The sequence below is a fragment of the Salmo salar genome, chromosome 12 (assembly GCF_965601325.2).
Source record: "Salmo salar chromosome 12, fSalSal1, whole genome shotgun sequence".
Lineage (NCBI taxonomy): Eukaryota > Metazoa > Chordata > Actinopteri > Salmoniformes > Salmonidae > Salmo > Salmo salar.
The window spans coordinates 8,444,915-8,466,749 of record NC_138302.1 but is presented as its reverse complement, the minus strand read 5'-3'; the positions used below and the strand labels follow the sequence as shown (position 1 = coordinate 8,466,749).

General features: G+C 40.2%; 1 protein-coding gene across 1 annotated transcript; it reads right to left on the bottom strand.

The window, feature by feature from the left end:
- Nucleotides 1-15,627: 15,627 nt before the first annotated feature.
- LOC145859389 (uncharacterized) lies at nucleotides 15,628-21,541 on the bottom strand. The gene is made up of 4 exons (XM_082958525.1): nucleotides 21,006-21,541; nucleotides 20,084-20,181; nucleotides 19,771-19,948; nucleotides 15,628-15,788 (listed from the first exon to the last, which is right to left on the bottom strand). The coding sequence occupies exons 1-4, from the start codon at nucleotides 21,058-21,060 to the stop codon at nucleotides 15,640-15,642; spliced, it is 480 nt and encodes a 159-aa protein (XP_082814651.1). The 5' UTR covers nucleotides 21,061-21,541; the 3' UTR covers nucleotides 15,628-15,639.
- Between the last annotated feature and the right edge of the window lie 294 nt (nucleotides 21,542-21,835).

Here is a 21,835-nt window from a genome sequence, read left to right as displayed (position 1 = left end):
TGGTAGATTTGTAGTGGAAGAAAGTGCAAAGTAGAAATAGAAATAAAGGAGCAAAATAAATAAATAAATACAGTAGGGGAAGAGGTAGTTGTTTAGGCTAAATTATAGATGGGCAATGTACAGGTGCAGTGACTGGTGAGCTGCTCTGACAGCTGGTGCTTATTTAATGCTAGTGATCGAGATGTTTGTGTTTCCAGTTTCAGAGATTTTTGTAGTTCGTTCCAGTCATTGGCAGCAGAGAACTGGAAGGAGAGATGGCCAAAAAGAGGAATTGGCTTTGGGGGTGACCAGAGAGATATACCTGCTGGAGCGCGTGCTACAGGTGGGTGCTGCTATGGTGACCAGTGAGCTGAGATATGGGGGGACTTTACCTAGCAGGGTCTTGTAGATGACCTGGAGCCAGTGGGTTTGGCGACAAGTATGAAGCGAGGGCCAGCCAACAAGAGCGTACAGAGGTGGGTAGTATATGGGGCTTTGGTGACAAAACGGATGGCACTGTGATAGACTGCATCCAGTTTATTGAGTAGGTTATTGGAGGCTTTTTTGTAAATGACATCGCCGAAGTCGAGGATCGGTAGGATGGTCAGTTTTACGAGGGTATGTTTGGCAGCATGAGTGAAGGATGCTTTGTTGCGAAATAGGAAGCCAATTCTAGATTTAACTTTGGATTGGAGATGTTTGATGTGAGTCTGGAAGGAGAGTTTACAGTCTAACCAGACACCTAGGTATTTGAAGTTGTCCACATATTCTAAGTCAGAACCGTCCAGAGTAGTGATGCTGGACGGGCGGGCAGGTGCGGGCAGCGATCGGTTGAAGATCATGCATTTAGTTTTACTTGTATTTAGGAGCAGTTGGAGGCCACGGAAGGAGAGTTGTATGGCATTGAAGCTCATCTGGAGGGTTGTTAACTTCTCTAGGGCCAGTGGGACGATTTCGTCCCACCTACGTAACAGCCAGTGAAATCCCGTGGCGCGTTATTCAAATACCTTTGAAATGCTATTACTTCAATTTCTCAAACATATGACTATTTTACATCATTTTAAAGACAAGACTCTCGTTAATCTAACCACACTGTCCGATTTCAAAAAGGCTTTACAACGAAAGCAAAACATTAGATTATGTCAGCAGAGTACCCAGCCAGAAATAATCAGACACCCATTTTTCAAGCTAGCATATAATGTCACAAAAACCCAGAAGACAGCTAAATGCAGCACTAACCTTTGATGATCTTCATCAGATGACAACCCTAGGACATTATGTTATACAATACATGCATGTTTTGTTCAATCAAGTTCATATTTATATCAAAAACCAGCCTTTTACATTAGCATGTGACGTTCAGAACTAGCATACCCCCCGCAAACTTCCGGTGAATTTACAAAAAATTTACTAAATTACTCACGATAAACGTTCACAAAAAGGATAACAATTATTTTAAGAATTATAGATACAGAACTCCTCTATGCACTCGATATGTCCGATTTTAAAATAGCTTTTCGGTGAAAGCACATTTTGCAATATTCTAAGTAGATAGCCCGGCATCACAGGGCTAGCTATTTAGACACCCAGCAAGTTTAGCCTTCACCAAACTCCGATTTACTATTAGAAAAGTTTGATTACCTTTGGTGTTCTTCGTCAGAATGCACTCCCAGGACTTCTACTTCAATAACAAATGTTGGTTTGGTCCCAAATAATCCATTGTTATATCCAAACAGCAGTGTTTTGTTCATGCGTTCAAGACACTATCCGAAAGGGTAAAGAAGGGTGACGAGCACGGTGCATTTCGTGACCAAAAAATTCTAAATATTCCATTACCGTACTTCGAAGCATGTCAACCGCTGTTTAAAATCAATTTTTATGCCATTTTTTCTCGTAAAAAAGCGATAATATTCCGACCGGGAATCTGCGTTTAGGTAAAAAGACGAAAGAAAATAAAGCACGGGGTCGCCTCGTGCACGCGCCTAAGCCCATTGTCCTCTGATCGGCCACTTGCCAAAAGCGATAATGTGTTTCAGCCTGGGGCTGCCTCGATATCATTCAGCTTTTTCCCGGGCTCTGAGAGCCTATGGGAGCCGTAGGAAGTCTCACGTTACAGCAAAGATCCTCAGTCTTCAACAAACAGAGACAAGAAGAACAAGATCTTGTCAGAGAGGGCACTTCCTGTAAGGAATCTTCTCAGGCTTTTGCCTGCCATATGAGTTCTGTTATACTCACAGACACCATTCAAACAGTTTTAGAAACTTTGGGGTGTTTTCTATCCAAAGCCAATAATTATATGCATATTCTAGTTTCTGGGCAGGAGTAGTAACCAGATTAAATCGGGTACGTTTTTTATCCGGCCGTGTCAATACTGCCCCCTACCCCCAACAGGTTAACACAGTGTCCAAAGAAGGGCCAGAAGTATACAGAATGGTGTCGTCTGCGTAGAGGTGGATCAGAGACTCACCAGCAGCAAGAGCGACATCATTGATATATACAGAGAAAAGAGTTGGCCCAAGAATTGAACCCTGTGGCACCCCCATAGAAACTGCTAGAGGCCCGGACAACAGGCCCTCCAATTTGACACATTGAACTCTATCAGAGAAGTAGTTGGAGAACCAGGCGAGGCAATCATTTGAGAAACCAAGGCTACTGAGTCTGCTGATGAGGATGTGGTGATTGACAGAGTCAAAGGCCTTGGCCAGGTCAATGAATACGGCAGCACAGTATTGTTTCTTATCGATGGCGGTTACGATATCGTTTAGGACCTTGAGCGTGGCTGAGGTGCACCCATGACCAGCTTTGAAACCAGATTGCATAGAGGATGCATCTTAATGGATGTGTTGTGACCGTGGTCCCCTCCCTCCATTCCTCTCGTCCTCAGGTGCCCCTGTACCTCTCTCTGGGTGGGGTACGTCACCATGGACCTCACTGAGAAACACATGTGGGACCTCTTCAAAACGTACAACCACCATGCCCCATTTCTATCTGTTTTAGTTCTGTATCTGCACCTCTGTATCTATATCTATCTATATCTATCTCCATATCCACTGCTTAGGCTTCTCTTAATGTGACTTTGTTTCTGACATTGTGTGGTGTGACAATCATCAAGTAACATAACATTAAGACTTTAAATGGTTCACTCAAAATGCCCGCCGGTCCACCATTCTAATCCAATTACATTTATTGAAAGGGAATCATCATTCTTTTACATTGTAATTCTATGTTCTGTACTGTAGGTGTGGTGGAAATGGAGAGTATCAGTGTTCTACATTCTAATTCTATGTTCAGTCCCTCCCTGGTTGTGGTTGTAGGTGTGGGGAGATAGAAAGTATCAGGGTTCTATATGAGAGATTCTGTGCCTTCATCAACTTCAAGAATGCCAACATGGCAGTTCTCCCCTTGGAGAGGCTCCAGGTGAGTGGTGGGATGAAACATAATGCTGTCAAAATCCCTTAAACTATGTGAGATGTGCTTTCAATTATTTAGTTTGTACTTTTGTGACTGTGCTATTGGTTCCATTGTACTTTTGAGACTATCATTTCAGGTTCCATTGTACTTTTGGGACAATGCTATTGGTTCCATTGTACTTTTGGGACTGTACTATTTGTTCCATGGTGCATTTGGGACTATGCTATTGGTTCCATTGTACTTTTGGGACTATAATTTATTTAACCCGCTACAGTCAATTGACGCACCATTGCGTCAATCTAAAATCTAAATCCATCAGTTTAAGCTATGAGATTGGATACGTCTCAATTCAGCCGATGTCGCACTCCCAAACTGTTTGGGCGTATAACTAATGTGACCCCACTGTGGAAAGGGGAGAGTCTCATGTTTTGCTCTATGACCCCCACACGTGTCACGGGACTCGTCTGAAGGTAACCGGTACCGTTTTAAACAAATTCATGGAAGTAAGAAGGTAGTTTTGTGTCTACCCAAAAAAGGGTTAAATATGTATAAATAAATAATAATATTTCCTGAGTTTTCCTATATCTCCTAGATATAGGACAATTACTTCAAGTCCTTGGTGCTTATGATTGATTTTTGGACTGTCTTTTTTGCCATTTATGAATGTAGTAAAGGCCAAATTCTGTATTTAATCAAAATGTTATATCATTGTTCTATATCTTTTTTTTATACCTAAAGGAGTCCTTTAGTGGTTGTACCCCCTTATTATTCACCAGCTATAGAGTGAGTTGCTGTTTATGTTTCTAAGACTGCAGGGTGGGAGATGCAACAATGGCCTTGAGAACAGCAGGAAGTGTGTTGGTGGTCTTTCTCTGGTCTGTTACAGGTATGGTCTCATTTATGTCTTTTAGTTCCTCTGTTTCTCTACAGACATTTCTAAAAGGATAAGAATCATAATGTTGTTCTGGTGTGTTCTGTTAGGCATCTTTACTTAACTTAAATAGTTATATTTCACACCTCACTGAGTGATGCTTGTCTGTGGTTTCCGTTCACACTCAACTCACCAACTATGGCAACATGGTGTGGACAAATCCTACTCTTAATGTGAGCCAATTGGCCTTGGCTTAATTCTGGTACCGTTGTGTGACTGTGTGTTTCAGTGGTACTGGGTCAGAATGTCTGGAGTGTGACGGAACACCACTCAGAGTATCTGTACCTTGAAGGGCTCAACAGTGGAGATGTCCTGCTCTTACAAATATCCCAGCTGTTATAGAGTCACAACAACCTTCTGGATCGCAAAAAATTATGCTGTGGGTCTGATTGGTGACCCAGACTACAAAGGTCGTGTGAAGTACCGTAGCGATAAGAAGAATGACCACAACCTGACAATCGCAGACCTGAGAGAGAGTGACTCAGCTACGTACAAGTTCAGATTTATAACAGATAAGACCGTAGGGAGATATATTGGTGTTCCTGGAGTCACTCTGTCTGTCACAGGTACAGTTACATTCTATATACTGGTGTTCCTGGAGTCACTCTGTCTGTCACAGGTACAGTTACATTCTATATACTGGTGATCCTAGAGTCACTCTGTCTGTCACAGGTACAGTTACATTCTATATACTGGTGTTCCTGGAGTCACTCTGTCTGTCACAGGTACAGTTACATTCTATATACTGGTGTTCCTGGAGTCACTCTGTCTATCACAGGTACAGTTACATTCTATATACTGGTGTTCCTGGAGTCACTCTGTCTGTCACAGGTACAGTTACATTCAATAAAGCTAAACTGTTGAATTCCATTTAGTTCAGGACAATTGTCTTGGTTTGTGTTTATGGAATACATATAATATGATACTACGTCTATACAGCAACCGTCATGTTTGTATTGAGCTGTTTGATAATGTATTGCATCATGTGATGACACTAGACAACAGGTGATTCAGGTTGATGTTGTGTACTCCAGATCTGCAGGTGAAGGTGACTCCTTATTCACAGATTCCAACATGGGAGACAGTGACCTGTAGCACCACCTCCTCTGACTGGTAACCGCACCTACACCTGGTACAAGAAACAACAGGTTGTAACTGAGAAGCCTTCCCCCTATTCAGTCCTCCCTAATGCTAAGGACAGCTACGCTTGTGCTGCAAAAGGCCGTGAGGATCTCAGCTCTCCTGCAGTGTGTGAGTACAGTACAATAGTACAGTATTCTACTCAGCAAGTATTCATATATTCAGACAAAAGAGACAGGTCTTACTTTATCAATCATTACAGAACAAAAAGCCTTTTTTTTACTCATTGTCTATATAGTCTTTAAATTATTATGAAAGTATTGTGACATTACCACTTTGGGACATTCATCTTTTACATCAGATGGACCAAAGAGCACCTCAGTGTCAGTCAGTCCCTCTGGTGAAATAGTGGAGGGCAGTTCAGTGACTCTGACCTGCAGCAGTGATGCCAACCCACCTGTGCAGAGTTACACCTGGTACTTTCAAAATAAGACTTTTCAAAATGGATTTGGACAGATGTACAACATAAGTAAGTTCAAGTCTAAGGACAATGGACATTACCACTGTGAGGCCTGGAATGGAAGAGGATCTAGGAACTCTACAGCTCTGATGATCATTTTACCAGGTGAAGTTTCATCTTCAATACTTCAATACAAAATTATGTTTCAAGCTAATATTCATAATTCTACTTTGGCTTATCATACTTGCTTAATAATTATATATACGTTGAGATGAGATCACTTAACAAATATTGTATTATTGTCCTGTACTACGTTTATTTTCAGTCCATATTTCATTCATATTTTCATTTAGGGACACAAACATTAGTTCAGACTGCAGCTGTAGGTATCATAGTGGTTGTTCTGGTTCTCATCCTCGGTCTCTCTGGCTTCATGTGGTTCAGGTGAGTTCACATCTTTTAAACATGATTTCACTCTATCACTTTTTATTAACTTTCATTCGTTAACTTTAATTTGTTCATTCAATAATAAATGCATTCATTAATGTGCAAACCAGGAAGAAGGCCTCCAAATCCACCTCACAAGAGACACATCAGAGAATGTACAGGTGAGTCTTTTACGATCAGATTATTTGTATTGCTTTGTGGAACATTTCTACTCATTATGTTGTCTGTCCTCTTCCCATCAGGGAGACTCTAGTCCCATGTATGACATTGTCTCAAGCATGGCTATGACCCCTACTGCAGCACAGACAGCGGCCACCGTCGACCAGGATCATGTTCACTACGCCAGTGTCCAGTTTTCTCGCTTCAAAATACAGGAAGTGCCTCTGTATTCCACCGTCCAGCTGCCTGAACCCCAGAAACAGGACGAGGATGTCCAGTACGATGCTGTGAAATTCAACCGCCCCAGTGCTGTCAACCGGTAAGCATATTCTGCCATTAAAATAACATATAGCCAATACTAAAGCATTGTGGATACACCGCATTAAAGGAGAAGTTGGCTTTTTTTAAACCAAATTTCTATTTTTATGTAAATGCCATGTTATAGAAGGGTCCAGACACTTTTTTTTTTTTGCGATTTCACTTGTTTTATAAAAACTTACCCCAACCAGCAATTCCCTTCCTCGTTGTGCAGTGCGGGTGCTCTAAAAAAACACCCCAAAACGTCCTTTTAGAAACGGAAACGCTCTCAGTATAGTGATGCAGGTCTTTAGATGTTGCAGTTGGACACATGAAATTGTGTCATTCCAAACTTTATCCACAACGTTATTATTCCATTTTGTGTGTGTCGTGATGTTTCCCCCATCCAACTGTTCTACTCTCCGTGTATCATGCTGCTAGAATGGACGAGCGGCATCGTTCGAGTCGTAAACAACATGGAACAATAACGTTGCGGATTAAGTTCGGAATGACACCATTTAATGTGTACAACATCTAAAGACATGCATCACTATACACTACTTAGAGCTTTTTAGTTTGTAAAATCAGGTCATTTATATACTGCTGCTTATTGTAGGAGACGACGGTGATGTCATCAATAAACAAAACAGTTGACCCCTAGTGACCACTCGTTGTTTACATGGCATTTCCTTATACTACGAACTAGAGGTCGACCGATTAGGATTTTTCAACGCCGATACCGATTATTGGAGGACCAAAAAAATATGAATTGGTCTACTACAAACCCAACAATGGAAATCTCAAGACAATTACTATGTCTATAATGAGAGAGTGGTGGTTTTGAGGAACTGTTCTAGCTGTGTTCCAAATGGAACCCTATTCCTTATTTAATGTACAACATTTCACCAGAGCCATATAGGCCTCGGTCAAAGTAGTGTACTACATTTCACCAGAGCCATATAGGCCTCGGTCAAAGTAGTGTACTACATTTCACCAGAGCCATATAGGCCTTGGTCAAAGTAGTGCACTATAAAGAGTATAAGATGTTTTTGGGGGGGGGGGACGTAGTATCTGTTTTAATTTCTGTTTCTCTCTCCTCAGACCCACATCGGCACAAGCAGCTGAGGAGTATTCCTCTGTGATCTACAGCACAGTCAACAAACCCAGAACCAGGAAAACCTGAACACAACAAGTTTAACCCTGTATATCTGGACCTGTATAGTCAAACTAAGTGTTATAATAATATATCATAAGATATGCCATTTAGAAAAGCTTTCATCCAAAGGGACTTATAGTTATGTAACAGTTATGCGTGGATCCATTTTTCATGCTGTGGGCCCCATTGGGAATTGAACCTATACACTATGCTTTACCAACTGAGCCACAGGGCTACTGTATTCACATTTAGTTGGAGTGCTGGTATAGGCTCCATTTTGCCTTTTAAACAATGATGAAGGGACGGATGGGAGAGTGGATCCATGGAAGAGTACCTTTTACCCCCCTGACAGCCCTAATGAGTCTGTGTTTGGGGATAGAGGGGAGCTAGGGGTGGAGGCTGTGGAGCTAAATATGGGCACCCTGTCCTTTAGGTCACGGTTGTCGTAGGATGAAGCGGACCAAAGTGCAGCGTGATTATCGTTCCACATTTTATTTTCACTGTGAAACTATGCAATACATACACATAAACAAAAACAACAAACCGTGACGCAGAGGTGAAACATACACTAACTAAAAATCAATCTCCCACAAACCCAGGTGGGAAAAACACCTACTTAAGTACGATCTCCAATTAGAGACAACGATGACCAGCTGCCTCTAATTGGAGATCATCCCAAACAAAAACCAACATAGAAATACAAAAACTAGAACATAACAACATAGAAAATCTAAACTAGAAAAAAAACTGTCACGCCCTGACCTACTCTACCATAGAAAATAACATCTTTCTATGGTCAGGACGTGACAAAATGTATTTTTTTTAAAAAATGTTTTAATGAAATATCACATTTACATTAGTATTCAAACCTGCTGTTAGTTGTGTTACCTGGAATAGGTTGTTGACGTTCTCCATGGGTGAATCGTTCTGCATACAGGGGTACATGCACTACCATTCAATAGTTTGGGGTCAGTTAGAAATGTCCTTGTTTTTGAAAGAAAATATATTTTTTTGGTCCATTAAATTAAAATAGCATCAAATTCATCAGAAATGCAGTGTAAACATTGTTAATGTTGTAAATGACTATTGTAGCTGGAAACGGCAGATTGTACACCTATGTAGATATTACATAAAACAGAGGCCCATTATCAGCAACCATCACTCCTGTGTTCCAATGGCATGTTGTGTTAGCTAATCCAAGTTTATCATTTTAAAAGGCTAATTGATCATTATAAAACCCTTTTGCAATTATGTTAGCACAGCTGAAAACTGTTGTTCTGATTAAAGAAGCAGTAAAACTGGCATTTAGACTAGTTGAATATCTGGAGCGTCAGCATTTGTGGGTTCGATTACAGGCTCAAAATGGCCAGAAACAAAGAACTTTGTTCTGAAACTCGTTCGTCTATTCTTGTTCTGAGAAATGAAGGCTATTCCACTCGAGAAATTGCCAAGAAACTGAAGATCTCGTACAACGCTGTGCACTACTCCCTTCACAGAACAGTGCAAACTGGACAAGTACATTAGTGTCTAGTTTGAGAAACAGATGCCTCACAAGTCCTCAACTTGCAGCTTCATTAAATACAGTGCCTTGCAAAAGTATTCACCCCCTTGGCGTTTTTCCTATTTTGTTGCATTACAACCTGTAATTTAAATGGATTTTTTTTATTTGGATTTCATGTAATGGACATACACATAGTCCAAATTGGTGAAGTGAAATGAAAATTCAAAAAAATGGAATTCACCCCCTTTGCTATGAAGCCCCTAAATAAGATCTGGTGCAACCAATTACCTTCAGAAGTCACAAAATTAGTTAAATAAAGTCCACCTGTGTGCAATCTAAGTGTCACATGATCTGTCACATGAACTCAGTATATATACACCTGTTCTGAAAGGCCCCAGAGTCTGCAACACTACTAAGCAAGGGGCACCACCTAGCAAGCGGTACTATGAAGACCAAGGAGCTCTCCAAACAGGTCAGGGACAAAGTTGTGGAGAAGTACAGATCAGAGTTGGGTTATTAAAAAATTTCAGAAACTTTGAACATCCCACTGAGCACCATTAAATCCATTATTAAAAAATTGAAACAATATGGAACCACAACAAACCTGCCAAGAGAGGGCCGTCCACCAAAACTCACGGACCAGGCAAGGAGGGCATTAATCCGAGAGGCAACAAAGAGACCAAAGATAACCCTGAAGGAGCTGCAAAGCTCCACAGTGGAGATTGGAGTATCTGTCCATAGGACCACTTTAAGCCGTACACTCCACAGAGCTGGGCTTTACAGAAGAGTGGCCAGAAAAAAATAAGCAAACATGTTTCGCCAAAAGGCATGTGGGAGACTCCCCAAACATGTCGAAGAAGGTACTCTGGTCAGATGACACTAAAATTTAACATTATGGCCATCAAGGAAAACACTATGTCTGGCGTAAACCCAACACCTCCCATCACCCCGAGAACAACATCCCCACAGTGAAGCATGGTGGTGGCAGCATCATGCTGTGGGGATGTTTTTTCATTGGCAGGGACTGGGAAACTGGTCAGAATTTAAGGAATGATGGATGGCGCTAAATACAGGGAAATTCTTGAGGGAAACCTGTTTCAGTCTTCCAGAGATTTGAGACTGGGACGGAGGTTCACCTTCCAGCAGGACAATGACCCTAAGCATACTGCTAAAGCAACACTTGAGTGGTTTAAGGGGAAACATGTAAATGTCTTGGAATGGCCTAGCCAAAGCCCAGACCTCAATCCAATTGACAATCTGTGGTATGACTTAAAGATTGCTGTGCACCAGTAGAACCCATCCAACTTGAAGGAGCTGGAGTAGTTTTGCCTTGAAGAATGGGCAAAAATCCCAGTGGCTAGATGTGCCAAGCTTATAGAGACATACCCCAAGAGACTTGCAGCTGTAATTGCTGCAAAAGGTGGCTCTACAAAGTATTGACTTTGGGGGGGTGAATAGTGATGCAACCTCAAGTTTTCTGTTTTTTTGTCTTATTTCTTGCTTGTTTCACAATAAAACATATTTTGCATCTACAAAGTGGTAGGCATGTTGTGTAAATCAAATGATACAACCCCCCCAAAAAAATCTATTTTAATTCCAGGTTGTAAGGCTGTACCTGGAGTGGCCTAGCCAGTCTCCAGACCTTAATCCCATAGAAAATCTGTGGAGGTTCGAGTTGCCAAACGTCAGCCTCGAAACCTTAATGACTTGGAGAAGATCTGCAAAGGGGAGTGGGACAAAATCCCTCCTGAGATGTGTGCAAACCTGGTGGTCAACTACAAGAAACATCTGACCTCTGTGATTGCCAACAAGGGTTTTGCCACCAAGTACTAAGTCATGTTTTGCAGAGGGGTCAAATACGTATTTCCCTCATTAAAATGTAAATCAATTTATAACATTTTTGATATGCTTTTTTCTGGATATTTTTGTTGTTATTCTGTCTCTCACTGTTCAAATAAACTTACCATTAAAATTATAGACTGATCATTTCTTTGTCAGTGGGCAAACGTACAAAATTAGCAGGGGATCAAATACTTTTCCCCTCACTGTATGTTTAAATGTCTGTACTAAGGTTTTTGAAGAAAATAAAAGGTTTGAAAGAAAATGTAATACACCTTCAATGAATTAAATCTCTCTCTCCCTCTCTCTCTCTTCCTCTGTCTCTCCCCTTTGCTGGGAATGTTAAAGGTCAAGAAGTTGTGAATCTAAGGGGGCTCTTGCACACAGGGGAACTATATGTACACAAAATAATTAACAACCTGGACCCCCAGGTGTCTTTAAAACATGTGTTTTCTGTTTATTAAGTAATAAATGATTGACAGGATATAGACAACAAAACAAAAAGAGAAGTGTATTTTAATGATGTGCCCATTACTAATGACTTAAACATATAATTTTACCCCATTAATAACTTTTTACTGCAGGGGGCTAAATCATGGGCACACAGTGTGTTTTCTTGGTAGTCTTAAACAAATCTACTGTGAAACAAAAGTATCCACATCACACACATGTTTATGGACTTAAAAAAAGAAGACACCAGTACCATGTCAGATATAATTTAAATGTATTCATATTTCAGTTTGTATCCCAATATGACACATTAAATACATCACAGAAGACTGAAATGTGACAAAATGCCTATTGTGTTTATTGAAATGTACACTGAGAAGCTCAGTTGGTCAATATTCCTCTCCAGTGAATTGTCAACATGTGCCCCAAAAATGGAGCAGATATCTTATACCATATCTTTATAGACATTTATCCATAACAAGGCTTAGGCCTCCCCTATAGTGTCCAAAAACCTCTCCAAAATGTCACTTTTTCTAACATCTTTATTTCCATGCATATAACTTGTCAAAATGCATTTTTATGTCCAAATTCACAGTCTTTAGAGTAGACAATATTGTTTTCATGAGTGTTTGAAATTAGGTCCCTGAATGGTCAAAAACCTCTTTAAATAGAAGTACGTTTATATCACAAAATATCTTACAGGTAGACCCTCTCTCTCACCTTAATTTACCTGGTAAAACAAGGGTTAAATAAAAATAAATAAATGTCACAAGCTGACAGGCTCCCAGAGGAAGGGCAATAAAAGGCCCCAGCTCACTCAACTGCTCCTCCCCTCTCCAATAGCCATCAACCCAGAACATCCTGAAGACAGAACATCTAAAAAATATCTGGGAATCCTTTCTTCCTCATGGAGCTTTATTTATTTCATACAAATCCTAACCTTGTGACCCATTCCATACATCTGTTGTTTGTCATGTAGACTAAGGGGGTGTATCTTTGCTATAAAATATATTTGTATTCTTTGTGTCGGGGCTCTCAACGAATCACTTAAGGGTGGTTCGTCGACCAGCCATCGTTACTGCAGAGCACTTACATCATTCACTTGTGTGTGTGTGTGTGTGTGTGTGTGATTTGCTTTCCTTATTAATAAGTGAATAAAGATTTCTAGTTTAAGTATAACTAACTTGTGTGATAAGTTTGTCTCTCCTCATTTGATAATAAAGAAATAACCACGGGACAAGTCTCTGAATGTCCTTGAGTGGCCAAGCCAGAGCCCGGACTTGAACCCGATCTAACATCTCTGGAGAGACCTGGAAATAGCTGTGCAGCAAAGCTCCCCATACAACCTGACAGAGCTTGAGAGGATCTGCAGAGAAGAATGGGAGAAACTCCCCAAATACAGGCGTGCCAAGCTTGTAGCGTCACACCCAAGAAGACTCAATGCTGTAATCACTGCCAAAGGTGCTACAACAAAGTACTGAGTAAAGGGTCTGAATACTTTAAGCAAATATTATATTTCAGTTTTAATTTTTTTAATAAATTAGCATCAATTTCTAAAAACCAGTTTTTGTTTTGTCATTATGGGATATTGTGTAGATGAGGGGGAAAAAACTATTTAATCAATTTTATAAAAAGGCCGTAACATAACAAATTGTGGAGAAAGTTGAAGGGTCTGAATACTTTACCAGCCTAATTATTTTTCCCTCAGGAAGCTCCGGTGAACAGTGGTTGTAGTGCACTGCTGCCACCACCAGGCCTGGAGGGCAATTTGACTTTGTTGTGATAGCTAGCTGTGTTGCTAAAGACATAGCAACATGTAATCTGGCTACCGATCAACCTATTGTGTGTATTGAATATTCATATTAGACTAAGGTCAGTTAAGGTTAGGCGAGAAATGGCGATGGAAACTTTATACGCAAATATTTATTTAATAACCATCATATCGAAGTAAACTTGGAGTCACGTGATGATATGTTGTGTGGTCCTCCCACCTATGACTTGGGAACCCATGCAGTTTATTAGGCTACATATTAAATACGTTATAAACTTCACAGGGTGGTGAAACTTCAAGTGATGAGCTTGATGCTCCTTTCCAATACATTTTGAGGGTTTGGTAACATGATGATCGATGCTTGGCTGCCATTTGACAAATAAAATAATATCCCTCTTATCCATAATAATCTCATCATGTAGGTAGCCTACCCGCACTATATCTGTCAGCTGCTGGCTACAAGTGCACGTTTGCTATATAAACGCAAGAGTTGAAAATGAGATAGAAACCCATTTAACTTAACAGAAAAAGTGTTGTAATTGACACACGAAGCCTTTTATCTGCAGTAAGTCTGTTTGATGGAAACATTTCTGGTGGGAAAATGCATATATTGTTTTATGCAGATTGGAGAATATTCACATGAAAATCTGTCGCAAATTGCATGGAAACTTAGCTACTAAAGTGGATATTGATCCAACACCTGCTGCTTATTCAAACCAGTCCACTGGGCACAGACGTCAGTTCAACATCTAGTTTCCATTTACATTTCTTTGAGTCGTCAACTAAAGTGAATTCAACATGAAATCAACACAGAATGTCACCTGTCACTGAATTTAGGTTGCCAGTTGGGTGAAAAATAAATTAAAAAAAACTTTTTACAAATCCAATCAGTTTTCTACATTTATCTAACATCACATTGATTTGTTTTGTTTAACTGACACGGAAACAACGTTTATTCAACCAGTGGAAGGCTTGTAAATGCCCCCAGGAAAGTCGAACGAGAAACTCTTCATTGAGACAATGATAAACAGCAATCTGTGGGAGAGTTGTGTTGGATATTATAAAATAAGGATCTGCTGGAGTCCAAGTCAAACCAAGATTCTTTATTTCTGAGCTCAGAGAGAATAACAGAGTTACACAGCGCAGTGTAGACAGTCTGAATTCCTGAAGCATTGGGTGATGAGCACATATCTTTATAGTTTCCTGTTCCTGGGCGGGACTTCATTCATACAAGGACACAGGTGCAGCTGGTTTGCAACACATAATGATACTCTCAAGAACAGGAGATTATAATAGGACAGCTTCACAAGGTTAGTCATATACTCAGTTATGTTGACACATATGCTTAAAATATTCGATTACAGAGTCTGTGAACATTTTCATTTCAATAATCAACTGTGGACCAACAATGCAAATGTAAACAATGGAGGAAATGCATCACATCCAAAAATCCCTTGATTATCTGTAGTGCTGGAGGAATGACACCCAGATAAACACACACACAGTCAGAGTTTAAAAAAGGACCATTTAAACACATGGAATCTGATGTAGTCTATATTCAAACTGACATACTCCATAATCAATTCATATTTTCTAAAAAAAACATTCACATATTTTTTAGAGTATACTTTGTACCATTTAATATGGTGTAAACAATTAAACACGTTCTCAGTCAACAATATAAGACAATGGGAGCGTTCTCTGATGAATTTTAAGTCAATGTGAGGTGAAACGTAAGTTCACACACTAGGATACGTAATTATTCCCTCCTGTGTGGATTCTCACATGTTTTTTAAGTGACTGTGATGAGTAATATGTCTTCCCACAGTCTGAACATTTGTAAGGCTTCTCCCCTGTGTGGATTCGCTCATGAGCTTTCAGGGTTCCTGACTGGCTAAAACTCTTTCCACACTGGGAGCAGTGGTAAGGCTTCTCCCCTGTGTGTATTCGGTTATGATCTTTCAGGCTTCCTAACTGGCTAAAACTATTTCCACATTGGGCGCAATGGTATGGCTTCTCCCCTGTGTGTATTTGCGAGTGAGCTTTCAGGTTTCGTAACTGGCTAAAACTCTTTCCACACTGGGAGCAGTGGTAAGGTTTCTCCCCTGTGTGTATTCGCTCGTGAGATTTGAGTTTTTCTAACCGCATAAAATGCTTTCTACACTGCACGCAATGGTACGGCTTCTCTCCTGTGTATGTCCTGTCTTTTCAGGCTTCCTGACTTGATAAAACTCTTTCCAATCTGGGAGCAGAGGTGTTGTCTTGATGGTTTGAAAATCTCTGGTTCCTCCAAGTTTGGTTTTTCTCCTGCCAAAGACAGTGTTTATTTAAAGAGAGATCTGAATGAAATCGCCACATGATAAAACCGTCATGCTATGAGGTCTAATCTAAATCGGATCACTCAGATCAAGGTATTACTTGAGGTAATACCGTAATTTGCTTCTTGAATCATTACTTGAAGTTTTCAAACATTTCATAATTTAAAACAATCTTGGTGTGATTTTAAAACAAACGTTGTAGAGTTTCCTGGTAATTACTGATAATGTTTACATTACTTATTTTAATTCTGTTTTATAAGTCAGAACACAGAACTAGACAGTTCTATGACACTCAAGACACAGACATTGCTGGATTCCTATCAAGCAGGTGGTTGTAAATACATAACCTTCATAGCTGTACGCTACAGAATGTGACTTTTTCCATATGCACGAAAGCTTATTTCTCTCAAATTTTGTGCACAAATTTGTTTACATCTCTTTGCCAAGATAATCCATCCACCTGACAGGTGTGGCATATCAAGAAGCTGATTAAACGGCATTATCATTACACAGGTGCACCTTGTGCTGGGAACAATAAAAAGCCACTTTAAAAAATGTACAGTTTTGTCACAACACAATGCCACCAATGTCTCAAGTTTTGAGGGAGTGTGCAATTGGCATGGTGACTGCAGGAATATCCAGTGGAGCTGTTACCAGAGAATTGAATGTTAATTTCTCTACCATAAGCCACCTCCGTCGGTTTAGAGAACTTGGCAGAGCGTCCAACCGACCTTACAACCGCACACCACGTACAACAAAGCAAGCCCAGGATCTCCACATCATCTGAGATCAGCCACCCGGACAGCTGATGAAACTGGGGAGTATTTATCTCTGTAACAAAGCCCTTTTGCGGGGAAAAACAAATTCTGATTGGCTGGGCCTGGTAGGTGGGCTTATGCCCTCACAGACCCACCAATGACAGCCCAGTCATGTTAAGTCCATAGATTAGGTCCTAATGAATTTATTTACATTGACTGATTTCCTAATATGAACTGTAAATCATTGAAATTGTTGTGTTTATATTTCTGTTCATATATATATATATATATATATATATATATATATATATATATATATATATATATATACACACAGTACCAGTCAAAAGTTTGGACACACATACTCATTCAAGGGTTTTTCTTTATTTTACTATTTTCTACACTGTAGAATAATAGTGAAGACATCAAAACTATGAAATAACACATATTGAATCATGTAGTAAATAAGTGTTAACCTGTTGGGTCTAGGGGGCAGCATTTGCACGTCTGGATAAAAAAAATGTACCCGATTTAATCTGGTTACTAATCCTACCCAGTAACTAGAATATGCATATACTTATTATATATGGATAGAAAACACTCTAAAGTTTCTAAAACTGTTTGAATGGTGTCTGTGAGTATAACAGAACTCATTTGGCAGGCAAAACCCTGAGACATTTTCTGACAGGAAGTGGATACCTGATGTGTTGTATTGACTTTAAACCTATCCCATTGAAAAACACAGGGGCTTAGGAATATTTTGGCACTTCCTATTGCTTCCACTAGATGTCACCAGCCTTTACAAAGTGTTTTGAGTCTTCTGGAGGGAGATCTGACCGAACAAGAGCCATGGAACGATGATGTCCCATTAGACACCTGGCGCGCGAGTTCATGTTGGGTACCCTCGTTCCAATACGTTATAAAAGAGTATGCATTCGTCCACCTTGAATATTATTCATGTTCTGGTTAAAAAAGGCCCTAATGATTTATGCTATACAACGTTTGACATGTTTGAACGAACGGAAATATATTTTTTCCCCTCGTTCATGACGAGAAGTCCGGCTGGCTTACATCATGTGCTAACGAGACGGAGATTTTTGGACATAAATGATGAGCTTTTTTGAACAAAACTACATTCGTTATGGACCTGTGATACCTGGAAGTGACATCTGATGAAGAGAATCAAAGGTAATGGATTATTTACATAGTATTTTCGATTTTAGATCTCCCCAACATGACGTCTAGTCTGTATCGCAACGCGTATTTTTCTGGGCGCAGTGCTCAGATTATTGCAAAGTGTGATTTCCCAGTAAGGTTATTTTTAAATCTGGCAAGTTGATTGAGTTCAAGAGATGTAAATCTATAATTCTTTAAATGACAATATAATATTTTACCAATGTTTTCTAATTTTAATTTTTTAATTTGTGACGCTGACTTGACTGCCGGTTATTGGAGGGAAACGATTTCCTCAACATCAATGCCATAGTAAAACGCTGTTTTTGGATATAAATATGAACTTGATAGAACTAAAAATGCATGCATTGTCTAACATAATGTCCTAGGAGTGTCATCTGATGGAGATTGTAAAAGGTTAGTGCATCATTTTAGCTGGTTTTATGGTTTTGGTGACCCTGTCTTTGACTTGACAAAACATTACACACAACTCTTGTAAATGTACTGTCCTAACATACTCTAAATTTATGCTTTCGCCGTAAAACCTTTTTGAAATCGTAAAACGTGGTTAGATTAAGGAGATGTTTATCTTTCAAATGGTGTAAAATAGTTGTATTTTTGAAAAATTTGAATTTTGACATTTATTTGGATTCAAATTTGCCGCTCTTGAAATGCACCTGCTGTTGATGGAGTGCACCACGGGTGGCACGCTAGCGTCCCACCTAGCCCCAAGAGGTTAAATCAAAATATATTTTATATTTGAATTTCTTCAAAGTAGCCACCCTTTGCCTTGATGACAACTTTGCACTCTTGGCATTCTCTCAACCAGCTTCATGAGGTAGTCACCTGGAATGCATTTAAATTAACAGGTGTGCCTTGTTAGAAGTTAATTTATGAGATTTCTTGCCTTAATGCGTTTGAGCCAATCAGTTGTGTTGTGACAAGGTAGTGGTGGTATACAGAAGATAGCCCTATTTGGTAAAAGACCAAGTCCATATTATGGCAAGAACAGCTCAAATAAGCAAAGAGAAACGACAGTCCATCATTACTTTAAGGTCAGTCAATCAGGAAAATTTCAAGAACTTTCAAAGTTAACTCAAGTGCTGTCCCAAAAACCATCAGGCGCTATGATGAAACTGTCTCTCATGAGTACCGCCACAGAAATGGAAGACCCAGAGTTACTTCTGCTGCAGAGGATAAGTTCATTAGAGTTACCAGCCTCAGAAATTGCAGCCCAAATAAATGCTTCACAGAGTTCAAGTAACAGAAATCTCATCATCAACTGTTCAGAGGAGACTACGTGAATCAGGCCTTCATGGTCGAATTGCTGCAAAGAAAACACTACTAAAGGACGCCAATAAGAAGAGACTTGCTTGGGCCAAGAAACATGAGCAATGGACATTAGACCGGTGGAAATCTATCTTTTGGTCTGATGAGTCCAAATTTGAGACTTTTGGTTCCAACCACCATGTCTTTGTGAGATGCAGAGTAGGTGAACGGATGATCTCCGCTTGTGTGGATCCCACCGTGAAGCATGGAGAAGGAGGTGTGATGGTGCTTTGCTGGTGACACTGTCTGTGATTTATTTAGAATTCAAGACACACTTAACCAGCATGGCTACCACAGCATTCTGCAGCGATACGTCGTCCCATCTGGTTTGCGCATAGTGGGACTATCATTTGTTTTTAAACAGGACAATGACCCAACACACCTCCAGGCTGTGTAAGGGCTATTTGACCAAGAAGGAGAGTGATGGAGTGCTGCATCAGATGACCTGGTCTCCACAATCACCCGACCTCAACCCAATTGAGATGGTTTGGGATGAGCTGGAACACAGAGTGAAGGAAAAGCAGCCAACAAGTGCTCAGCATATGTGGGAACTCCTGCACGACTGTTGGAAAAGCATTCCAGGTAAAGCTGGTTGAGAGAATGCCAAGAGTGTTCAACGCTGTATTTGTATTAGTCAGGGACAGCCCTACTGGGAACAGATACCAATGGCCAGATCTTTTTCATTTGTTCAAACTAAACGACAGCACTTACTTTGATGTTTAAAATCTGATCCTTTCTTCTCTTCTCGTCCTCTCACAGTTCCACTCAGCCCCGTTGTTTTCCTGCAGTCCTCCAGCAGCACAGACAACCTCTTCATACCCAGCAGTAAGGTGCTACCGGGAGAGGCACGACACGGGGACTCCGGGAGGGAGGAAGGGCTAGCGTTGTCCTGGTAACCATAAAGAGGGGACACAGACACATATCATTATGGATGCTGATGTCACTGTTGTCATAAAGTGCTTTACAGAAACCCAGCCCAAACCCCGATAGAGCAAGCTGTATGCTAGACCAGACCAAGCTGTACCATCTGGTGTTCTGATCTGGAGAGACTCTTCTCTGCCTCGTCAGCATCAGGATGTTGTTGAGGCTCCCCAAAGGATCCATGATAGTCATGTCTCTCTCCTGTGTGAACGAGAACATCAAACAGACAGTCAACTTATGATCTTCTATTACAAGCATAGGGTCTTACAAGAGGCATGAATATGTCTAAAAAGGGCCTAAATTGGCCACTTTCATCATGATTTTGTAAAATATTGTTTGTGTTGTAAATGGAAAAGGATCGTTCCACTAAATGGGTGCCTTTTGCACCCCTTTGATATTTTAAGTAGAAAATGATGCACCAATATTGAATTTTAAAAGCCTGTTATGCAAAGATAAGGGCACTTCAATATAGACCACATGGAAAATTCAATAAATCGAATTTAAAAGTCCCAACAATATATGTACCAATGGCAGATTGCCACTTAAACAACTCCTACAGTACTGAACAACATATTCAAGTGTAGAACTTCAGTAGAATGCCCCTTAAAACCCCACATTTGTTCAGGTGGGTATAATTTGTGTAACGTTCCAACAGGAATATGTTCCAAAAACTTCGTAAGTAACAAGGTTGCCAACAAACAGCGCATACAAAGTTGTTTAGCGGGAGAATAAGATACCGGGTAGGGAGTGGGCTATTTCATTAAGTTTTTCACTCACCACGTTTATTCACTCTGGTAGCCTACGGACAAACATTAAGAATAAGCTACGTGGTGAGTTGATGCCTATTCGGCAGCTAGTTAGCTAGGTGAATTGATCATGCTACTTTGTATGCGGCGTTTGTTGGTAACCTTGTACTTTATGAAGATTTTGGAACAGATTCCTGTTGGAACGTTACACAAATTATACCAACCACATTAGTTCAACAACTGCATAGTTTGTGACCCTGTTTTAAAGACTGTACTCACTGGTGGTAATCGGAACTTCCCTCCCCTCCTCCTCCTCCTCCTCTTTTATTGACATAGCCTCCTCTTCCTCTTTTACGACACAAATATTCTTCCTCTTCTTTCACAACACTCTCTTCTTTCAATGTTATGGCATCTTCCTCTTTTTTGATTCTGAAAGTTACTACCCCCTCTTCCACTCTGACAACCTCTTTCCCATTTTCCTCTTTCACTGTAATATCATCCTCTTCTTCTTTCAATGTGATAGCCTCCTCTTCCTCCTTTTCCATTCTGAAAGCTTCTTCCTCTCCTTTCACCAGAGCTTCTTTCTCCGTCTTGCTTAGTGAGCTCATGCTCCCGGAGATTAGCCTAGTACATTATCAATTTAACACATTTGCTAACTTAACAAGCAAATTACGTTTAAATGAACTAGTATATAGGTAAACAGAATTATGTTCCAAACACTAAGAGTAATATACACAAGATTGGTCTAAAGAGCTTCAATGTTTTGGTTTTATGTTCGCTAGCATACCACCGCGTTGGTTGAATTAGAAGCCTTTTGTCGCTGTTGAAGAAGCCTCCAGTTCCGTCCACTAGATTATACGTCACGCAAGAAGCATAACCTGAAATACTCACATCGCCATCTGCTGACTGGAGTGGGTAACGCAGACTGGAGAAAAATCTCTATTACAATGTTTATTCTGGCAAACAATGTCATAAGTAGTAATTTAAAAACAACCAGATGTTATGTTTTCTCTTACTTCTTACAGCCAATACTTTACTCCAGGGCTGACCTGCCCATTAGGTAGGATTAGGTGACAGATTGAAGAGGGTAGCATTTTCCTAGGTGGTGT